A 10774-nucleotide genomic window follows, 5' to 3' on the forward strand; every position below is an offset into this window, starting at 1 on the left:
GTCTGGTTAATATAGCACTGTGCCAGGGGATGGTCTGGTTAATATAGCACTGTGTCATGCCAGGGGATGGTCTGGTTAATATAGCACTGTGCAGCCAGGGGATGGTCTGGTTAATATAGCACTGTGCCATGCGGGGATGGTCTGGTTAATATAGCACTGTGTCATGCCAGGGGATGGTCTGGTTAATATAGCACTGTGCCAGGGGATGGTCTGGTTAATATAGCACTGTGCCAGCAGGGGATGGTCTGGTTAATATAGCACTGTGCCAGGGGATGGTCTGGTTAATATAGCACTGTGCCAGGGGATGGTCTGGTTAATATAGCACTGTGTCTGCCAGGGGATGGTCTGGTTAATATAACACTGTGCCAGGGGATGGTCTGGTTAATATAGCACTGTACCAGGGGATGGTCTGGTTAATATAGCACTGTACCAGGGGATGGTCTGGTTAATATAGCACTGTGCCAGGGGATGGTCTGGTTAATATAGCACTGTACCATGGGGATGGTCTGGTTAATATAGCACTGTGCCAGGGGATGGTCTGGTTAATATAGCACTGTGCCAGGGGATGGTCTGGTTAATATAACACTGTACCAGGGGATGGTCTGGTTAATATAGCACTGTGCCAGGGGATGGTCTGGTTAATATAGCACTGTGCCAGGGGATGGTCTGGTTAATATAGCACTGTACCAGGGGATGGTCTGGTTAATATAGCACTGTGCCAGGGGATGGTCTGGTTAATATAGCACTGTGCCAGGGGATGGTCTGGTTAATATAGCACTGTGCCAGGGGATGGTCTGGTTAATATAGCACTGTGTCATGCCAGGGGATGGTCTGGTTAATATAGCACTGTACCAGGGGATGGTCTGGTTAATATAGCACTGTACCAGGGGATGGTCTGGTTAATATAGCACTGTGCCATGCCAGGGGATGGTCTGGTTAATATAGCACTGTGTCTGCCAGGGGATGGTCTGGTTAATATAGCACTGTACCAGGGGATGGTCTGGTTAATATAGCACTGTGCCAGGGGATGGTCTGTGTTAATATAGCACTGTGCCAGGGGATGGTCTGGTTAATATAGCACTGTGCCAGGGGATGGTCTGTGTTAATATAGCACTGTGCCAGGGGATGGTCTGGTTAATATAGCACTGTACCAGGGGATGGTCTGGTTAATATAGCACTGTACCAAGGGATGGTCTGGTTAATATAGCACTGTGCCAGGGGATGGTCTGGTTAATATAGCACTGTACCAGGGGATGGTCTGTGTTAATATAGCACTGTGCCACAGGGGATGGTCTGGTTAATATAGCACTGTGCCATGCCAGGGGATGGTCTGGTTAATATAGCACTGTACCATGGGGATGGTCTGGTTAATATAGCACTGTGCCAGGGGATGGTCTGGTTAATATAGCACTGTGCCAGGGGATGGTCTGGTTAATATAGCACTGTACCAGGGGATGGTCTGGTTAATATAGCACTGTACCAGGGGATGGTCTGGTTAATATAGCACTGTGCCATGCCAGGGGATGGTCTGGTTAATATAGCACTGTGTCATGCCAGGGGATGGTCTGGTTAATATAGCACTGTACCAGGGGATGGTCTGGTTAATATAACACTGTACCATACCAGGGGATGGTCTGGTTAATATAGCACTGTGCCATGCCAGGGGATGGTCTGGTTAATATAGCACTGTGCCAGGGGATGGTCTGGTTAATATAGCACTGTACCAGGGGATGGTCTGGTTAATATAGCACTGTGCCAGGGGATGGTCTGGTTAATATAGCACTGTGCCATAGGGGATGGTCTGGTTAATATAGCACTGTACCAGGGGATGGTCTGGTTAATATAGCACTGTACCATGGGGATGGTCTGGTTAATATAGCACTGTGCCAGCCAGGGGATGGTCTGGTTAATATAGCACTGTGCCAGGGGATGGTCTGGTTAATATAGCACTGTACCAGGGGATGGTCTGGTTAATATAGCACTGTGCCATGGGGATGGTCTGGTTAATATAGCACTGTGCCAGGGGATGGTCTGGTTAATATAGCACTGTACCAGGCCAGGGGATGGTCTGGTTAATATAGCACTGTGCCAGGGGATGGTCTGGTTAATATAGCACTGTGCCATGCCAGGGGATGGTCTGGTTAATATAGCACTGTGTCCAGGGGATGGTCTGGTTAATATAGCACTGTGCCAGGGGATGGTCTGGTTAATATAGCACTGTGCCAGGCCAGGGGATGGTCTGTGTTAATATAGCACTGTGCCAGGGGATGGTCTGGTTAATATAGCACTGTGCCATGCCAGGGGATGGTCTGGTTAATATAGCACTGTCACCAGGGGATGGTCTGGTTAATATAGCACTGTGCCAGGGGATGGTCTGTGTTAATATAGCACTGTGCCATGCCAGGGGATGGTCTGGTTAATATAGCACTGTACCATCGGGGATGGTCTGGTTAATATAGCACTGTACCAGGGGATGGTCTGGTTAATATAGCACTGTGCCAGGGGATGGTCTGGTTAATATTGCACTGTGCCAGGGGATGGTCTGGTTAATATAGCACTGTACCAGGGGATGGTCTGGTTAATATAGCACTGTACCATGCCAGGGGATGGTCTGGTTAATATAGCACTGTACCATGCCAGGGGATGGTCTGGTTAATATAGCACTGTGCCAGGGGATGGTCTGGTTAATATAGCACTGTGCCATGCCAGGGGATGGTCTGGTTAATATAGCACTGTGTCATGCCAGGGGATGGTCTGGTTAATATAGCACTGTGCCATGCCAGGGGATGGTCTGGTTAATATAGCACTGTGCCAGGGGATGGTCTGGTTAATATAGCACTGTGCCAGGGGATGGTCTGGTTAATATAGCACTGTACCAGGGGATGGTCTGGTTAATATAGCACTGTGCCATGCCAGGGGATGGTCTGGTTAATATAGCACTGTACCATGCCAGGGGATGGTCTGGTTAATATAGCACTGTGCCAGGGGATGGTCTGGTTAATATAGCACTGTGCCATGCCAGGGGATGGTCTGGTTAATATAGCACTGTGCCATGCCAGGGGATGGTCTGGTTAATATAGCACTGTGCCAGGGGATGGTCTGGTTAATATAGCACTGTGCCAGGGGATGGTCTGGTTAATATAGCACTGTGCCATGCCAGGGGATGGTCTGTTTAATATAGCACTGTACCAGGGGATGGTCTGGTTAATATAGCACTGTACCAGGGGATGGTCTGGTTAATATAGCACTGTACCAGGGGATGGTCTGGTTAATATAGCACTGTGCCACCAGGGGATGGTCTGGTTAATATAGCACTGTGCCATGCCAGGGGATGGTCTGTTTAATATAGCACTGTACCAGGGGATGGTCTGGTTAATATAGCACTGTGCCAGGGGATGGTCTGGTTAATATAGCACTGTACCAGGGGATGGTCTGGTTAATATAGCACTGTACCAGGGGATGGTCTGGTTAATATAGCACTGTGTCATGCCAGGGGATGGTCTGGTTAATATAGCACTGTGCCATGCCAGGGGATGGTCTGGTTAATATAGCACTGTGCCAGGGGATGGTCTGGTTAATATAGCACTGTGCCAGGGGATGGTCTGGTTAATATAGCACTGTACCAGGGGATGGTCTGGTTAATATAGCACTGTACCAGGGGATGGTCTGGTTAATATAGCACTGTACCAGGGGATGGTCTGGTTAATATAGCACTGTACCAGGGGATGGTCTGGTTAATATAGCACTGTGCCATGCCAGGGGATGGTCTGGTTAATATAGCACTGTACCAGGGGATGGTCTGGTTAATATAGCACTGTGCCAGGGGATGGTCTGGTTAATATAGCACTGTGCCAGGGGATGGTCTGGTTAATATAGCACTGTGCCATGCCAGGGGATGATCTGGTTAATATAGCACTGTGCCAGGGGATGGTCTGGTTAATATAGCACTGTGCTATGCCAGGGGATGGTCTGGTTAATATAGCACTGTGCCAGTTGATGGTCTGGTTAATATAGCACTGTGCCATGCCAGGAGATTGTCTGGTTAATATAGCACTGTGCCAGGGGATGGTCTGGTTAATATAGCACTGTGCCATGCCAGGGGATGGTCTGGTTAATATAGCACTGTGTCATGCCAGGAGATTGTCTGGTTAATATAGCACTGTACCAGGGGATGGTCTGGTTAATATAGCACTGTACCAGGCCAGGGGATGGTCTGGTTAATATAGCACTATACCAGGGGATGGTCTGGTTAATATAGCACTGTGCCAGGGGATGGTCTGGTTAATATAGCACTGTGCCAGGGGATGGTCTGTTTAATATAGCACTGTACCAGGGGATGGTCTGGTTAATATAGCACTGTGCCAGGGGATGGTCTGGTTAATATAGCACTATGCCAGGGGATGGTCTGTTTAATATAGCACTGTACCAGGGGATGGTCTGGTTAATATAGCACTGTGTCATGCCAGGGGATGGTCTGGTTAATATAGCACTGTGCCAGGGGATGGTCTGGTTAATATAGCACTGTACCAGGGGATGGTCTGGTTAATATAGCACTGTGCCAGGGGATGGTCTGGTTAATATAGCACTGTGCCAGGGGATTGTCTGGTTAATATAGCACTGTGCCATGCCAGGGGATGGTCTGGTTAATATAGCACTGTGCCAGGGGATGGTCTGGTTAATATAGCACTGTGCCAGGGGATGGTCTGGTTAATATAGTACTGTGTCATGCCAGGGGATGGTCTGGTTAATATAGCACTGTACCAGGGGATGGTCTGGTTAATATAGCACTGTGTCATGCCAGGGGATGGTCTGGTTAATATAGCACTGTGCCAGGGGATGGTCTGGTTAATATAGCACTGTGTCATGCCAGGGGATGGTCTGGTTAATATAGCACTGTACCAGGGGATGGTCTGGTTAATATAGCACTGTGCCAGGGGATGGTCTGGTTAATATAGCACTGTACCAGGGGATGGTCTGGTTAATATAGCACTGTGCCATGCCAGGGGATGGTCTGGTTAATATAGCACTGTGCCAGGGGATGGTCTGGTTAATATAGCACTGTGTCATGCCAGGGGATGGTCTGGTTAATATAGCACTGTGCTGCCAGGGGATGGTCTGGTTAATATAGCACTGTGCCATGCCAGGGGATGATCTGGTTAATATAGCACTGTGCCAGGGGATGGTCTGGTTAATATAGCACTGTGCCATGCCAGGGGATGGTCTGGTTAATATAGCACTGTGCCATGCCAGGGGATGGTCTGGTTAATATAGCACTGTGTCATGCCAGGGGATGGTCTGGTTAATATAGCACTGTACCAGGGGATGGTCTGGTTAATATAGCACTGTGCCAGGGGATGGTCTGGTTAATATAGTACTGTACCAGGGGATGGTCTGGTTAATATAGCACTGTACCAGGGGATGGTCTGGTTAATATAGCACTGTACCAGGGGATGGTCTGGTTAATATAGCACTGTACCAGGGGATGGTCTGGTTAATATAGCACTGTGTCATGCCAGGGGATGGTCTGGTTAATATAGCACTGTGTCATGCCAGGGGATGGTCTGTGTTAATATAGCACTGTGTCATGCCAGGGGATGGTCTGGTTAATATAGCACTGTGCCATGCCAGGGGATGGTCTGTGTTAATATAGCACTGTGTCATGCCAGGGGATGGTCTGGTTAATATAGCACTGTGTCATACCAGGGGATGGTCTGGTTAATATAGCACTGTGTCATACCAGGGGATGGTCTGGTTAATATAGCACTGTGTCATGCCAGGGGATGGTCTGGTTAATATAGCACTGTACCAGGGGATGGTCTGGTTAATATAGCACTGTACCAGGGGATGGTCTGGTTAATATAGCACTGTACCAGGGGATGGTCTGGTTAATATAGCACTGTACCAGGGGATGGTCTGGTTAATATAGCACTGTGCCAGGGGATGGTCTGGTTAATATAGCACTGTGTCATGCCAGGGGATGGTCTGGTTAATATAGCACTGTGTCATGCCAGGGGATGGTCTGGTTAATATAGCACTGTACCAGGGGATGGTCTGGTTAATATAGCACTGTGTATGCCAGGGGATGGTCTGGTTAATATAGCACTGTGCCAGGGGATGGTCTGGTTAATATAGCACTGTGGCCAGGGGATGGTCTGGTTAATATAGCACTGTGCCAGGGGATGGTCTGGTTAATATAGCACTGTGTATGCCAGGGGATGGTCTGGTTAATATAGCACTGTGCCAGGGGATGGTCTGGTTAATATAGCACTGTGCCAGGGGATGGTCTGGTTAATATAGCACTGTGCCAGGGGATGGTCTGGTTAATATAGCACTGTGCATCCAGGGGATGGTCTGGTTAATATAGCACTGTACCAGGGGATGGTCTGGTTAATATAGCACTGTACCAGGGGATGGTCTGGTTAATATAGCACTGTGCCAGGGGATGGTCTGGTTAATATAGCACTGTGCCAGGGGATGGTCTGGTTAATATAGTACTGTGCCAGGGGATGGTCTGGTTAATATAGCACTGTGCCAGGGGATGGTCTGGTTAATATAGCACTGTGCCAGGGGATGGTCTGGTTAATATAGCACTGTGCCAGGGGATGGTCTGGTTAATATAGCACTGTACCAGGGGATGGTCTGGTTAATATAGCACTGTGCCAGGGGATGGTCTGGTTAATATAGCACTGTGCCAGGGTATGGTCTGGTTAATATAGCACTGTGCCAGGGGATGGTCTGGTTATATATTTTATAGTTTTCAGAAAAAAAATTGTCTCTGGATTTTCCATAAGGATCTTGTTTTTGTACTCTTTCCCGTGCCTTGTCGTTTTTTACATCCAAGGGGTACTGTATTGTAATGACCTCTACCCAGAGGGTTAGGGGGCTTCAAAGTCCTCTGCATTTAGGTGGGGAAAGGCTGTGAAACTCTCCTGCCGTTGTTGGACTCAACGGCTTTGACACCTTTCACTTTACACTTCAGTGTTAATCAAGTCAAATCAAAGTTTATTTGTCACGTGCGCCGAATACAACAGGTGTTGTAGACCTTACAGTGAAATGCTGAATACAACAGGTGTTGTAGACCTTACAGTGAAATGCTGAATACAACAGGTGTAGTAGACCTTACAGTGAAATGCTGAATACAACAGGTGTAGTAGACCTTACAGTGAAATGCTGAATACAACAGGTGTAGTAGACCTTACAGTGAAATGCTGAATACAACAGGTGTAGTAGACCTTACAGTGAAATGCTGAATACAACAGGTGTAGTAGACCTCACAGTGAAATGCTGAATACAACAGGTGTAGTAGACCTTACAGTGAAATGCTGAATACAACAGGTGTAGTAGACCTTACAGTGAAATGCTGAATACAACAGGTGTAGTAGACCTTACAGTGAAATGCTGAATACAACAGGTGTAGTAGACCTCACAGTGAAATGCTGAATACAACAGGTGTAGTAGACCTTACAGTGAAATGCTGAATACAACAGGTGTAGTAGACCTTACAGTGAAATGCTGAATACAACAGGTGTAGTAGACCTCACAGTGAAATGCTGAATACAACAGGTGTAGTAGACCTCACAGTGAAATGCTGAATACAACAGGTGTAGTAGACCTTACAGTGAAATGCTGAATACAACAGGTGTAGTAGACCTTACAGTGAAATGCTGAATACAACAGGTGTAAACCTTACAGTGAAATGCTGAATACAACAGATATTGACCTAACAGTGAAATTCTTACTTACAGGCTCTAACCAATAGCGCAGAAAAGGTATTAGGTGAACAATAGGTAGGTAAAGAAATAAAACAACAGTAAAAAGACAGGCTGTATACAGTAGTGAGGCTATATACAGGAGAGAGGCTATATACAGTAGAGAGGCTATATACAGTAGAGAGGTTATATACAGTAGAGAGGTTATATACAGTAGAGAGTCGATATACAGTAGAGAGGCTATATACAGTAGAGAGGCTATATACAGGAGAGAGGCTATATACAGTAGAGAGGCTATATACAGTAGAGAGGTTATATACAGTAGAGAGGTTATATACAGTAGAGAGTCTATATACAGTAGAGAGGCTATATACAGTAGAGAGGCTATATACAGTAGAGAGGCTATATACAGTAGAGAGGTTATATACAGGAGAGAGGCTATATACAGTAGAGAGGCTATATACAGGAGAGAGGCTATATACAGTAGAGAGGCTATATACAGTAGAGAGGCTATATACAGTAGAGAGGTTATATACAGTAGAGAGGCTATATACAGTAGAGAGGCTGTATACAGGAGAGAGGCTATATACAGTAGAGAGGCTATATACAGTAGAGAGGTTATATACAGTAGAGAGGCTATATACAGTAGAGAGGTTATATACAGTAGAGAGGCTATATACAGTAGAGAGGTTATATACAGTAGAGAGGCTATATACAGTAGAGAGGCTATATACAGTAGAGAGGCTATATACAGTTGAGAGGATATATACAGTAGAGAGGCTATATACAGTAGAGAGGATATTAACAGTAGAGAGGTTATATACAGTAGAGAGGCTATATACAGTAGAGAGGTTATATACAGTAGAGAGGCTATATACAGTAGAGAGGCAATATACAGTAGCGAGGCTATATACAGTAGAGAGGCTATATACAGTAGAGAGGTTATATACAGTAGAGGCTATATACAGTAGAGAGGCTATATACAGTAGAGAGGTTATATACAGTAGAGAGGCTATATACAGTAGAGAGGCTATATACAGTAGAGAGGCTATATACAGGAGAGAGGCTATATACAGTAGAGAGGCTATATACAGTAGAGAGGTTATATACAGTAGAGAGGATATATACAGTAGAGAGGCTATATACAGTAGAGAGGCTATAAACAGTAGCGAGGCTATATACAGTAGTGAGGCTACATACAGACACCGGTTAGTCAGGCTGATTGAGGTAGTATGTACATGTAGATATGGTTAAAGTGACACAATGCAGATAGCCCGGTTAGCCAATGTGCGGGAGCACTGGTTGGTCGGGCCAATTGAGGTAGTATGTACATGAATGTATAGTGACTATGCATATATGATAAACAGAGAGTAGCAGCAGCGTAAAAAGAGGGGTTCGGGGGGGGTGCACACAATGCAAATAGTCCGGGTAGCCATTTGATTACCTGTTCAGGAGTCTTATGGCTTGGGGGTAAAAACTGTTGAGAAGCCTTTTTGTCCTAGACTTGGCACTCCGGTACCGCTTGCCGTGCGGTCGTAGAGAGAACAGTTTATGACTGGGGTGGCTGGGGTCTTTGACAATTTTTAGGGCCTTCCTCTCTACACCAGGACTGCCTGGTGTAGAGGTCCTGGATGGCAGGCAGCTTAGCCCCAGTGATGTACTGGGCCGTACGCACTACCCTCTGTAGTGCCTTGTAGTCGGAGGCCAAGCAATTGCCGTACCAGGTAGTGATGCAACCAGTCAGGATGCTCTCGATGTTGCAGCTGTAGAAAGAACCTTTTGAGGATCTCAGGACCCATGCCAAATATTTTTAGTCTCCTGAGGGGGAATAGGCTTTGTCGTGCCCTCTTCACAACTGTTTTGGTGTGTTTGGACCATTCTAGTTTGTTGGTGATGTGGACACCAAGGAATTTGAAGCTCTCAACCTGCTCCTCTACAGCCCCATCGATGAGAATGGGGGCGTGCTCGGTCCTCCTTTTCCTGTAGTCTACAATCATCTCCTTAGTCTTTGTTACGTTGAGGGATAGGTTGTTATTCTGGCACCACCCGGCCAGGTCTCTGACCTCCTCCCTACAGGCTGTCTCGTCGTTGTTTGTGATCAGGCCTAACACTGTTGTGTCGTCTGCAAACTTAATGATGGTGTTGGAGTCGTGCTTGGCCATGCAGTCATGGGTGAACAGGGAGTACAGGAGGGAACTGAGGGGGCTCCAGTGTTGAGGATCAGGGCAGATGTGTTGCTACCTACCCTCACAACCTGGAGGCAGCTCGTCAGGAAGTCCAGGATCCAGTTGCAGAGGGAGGTGTTTAGTCCCAGGGTCCTTAGCTTAATGATGAGCTTTGAGGGTACTATGGTGTTGAACGCTGAGCTGTAGTCAATGAATAGCATTCTCACATAAGTGTTCCTTTTGTCCAGGTGGGAAAGGGCAGTGTGGAGTGCAGTAAAGATTCCATCATCTGTGGATCTGTTGGGGCGGTATGCAAATTGGAGTGGGTCTAGGGTTTCTGGGATAATGGTGTTGGTGTGAGCCATTACCAACCTTTCAAAGCACTTCATGGCTACGGACGTGAGTGGTACGGGTCTGTAGTCATTTAGGCAGGTTGCCTTTGTGTTCTTGGGCACAGGGACTATGGTGGTCTGCTTGAAACATGTTGGTATTACAGACTCAGACAGGGACAGGTTGAAAATATCTGTGAATACACCTGCCAGCTGGTCAGCCCATGAAGTTGCAGTCAGATCTGTTCTGCAGGTTTCTGTTGTGCTTATTTTACTAGTCGTTGGTTTGCCAGAGCATTTGTTGTATAGTCCTTGGGAATAATAATCTTTGGTAGTATGAATCTTTCCAGGTAATTTTGTCCAAAATCAGGATGTAGGTTTGGAGTTTTGATTTGGAGTGAAGGTTATGTTGTGGAGGGTAGTATCCTGTATATATTCTTGTGGAAAAATCCAAGTTTATCCAACTCTAAATCTTAGATATTTTTTTAAAACGTGCTCTCTCTATCTCTATCTCTCCATCCGCCCCCTCTCTCTCTCTCTCTCCTCCTCCCCCGAGTGAGAAGGTCAGCAT

The 10774-nt window shown here is 46.6% G+C and overlaps 1 protein-coding gene across 1 annotated transcript in view; it reads left to right on the forward strand.

Annotated features, from left to right (window-relative positions):
* Positions 1 to 10774, forward strand: part of crocc2 (ciliary rootlet coiled-coil, rootletin family member 2) — a 151012-nt gene that overhangs the window by 53643 nt on the left and 86595 nt on the right. The window contains exon 11 of the mRNA XM_045697461.1: positions 10760 to 10774. This exon is cut by the window's right edge and continues 168 nt beyond it. Within this exon, the coding sequence (XP_045553417.1) occupies positions 10760 to 10774 (15 nt within the window). The remainder of the gene's footprint in view (positions 1 to 10759) is intronic.

This window comes from Salmo salar, chromosome ssa16 (assembly GCF_905237065.1).
Source record: "Salmo salar chromosome ssa16, Ssal_v3.1, whole genome shotgun sequence".
Taxonomy (NCBI): Eukaryota; Metazoa; Chordata; class Actinopteri; order Salmoniformes; family Salmonidae; genus Salmo; species Salmo salar.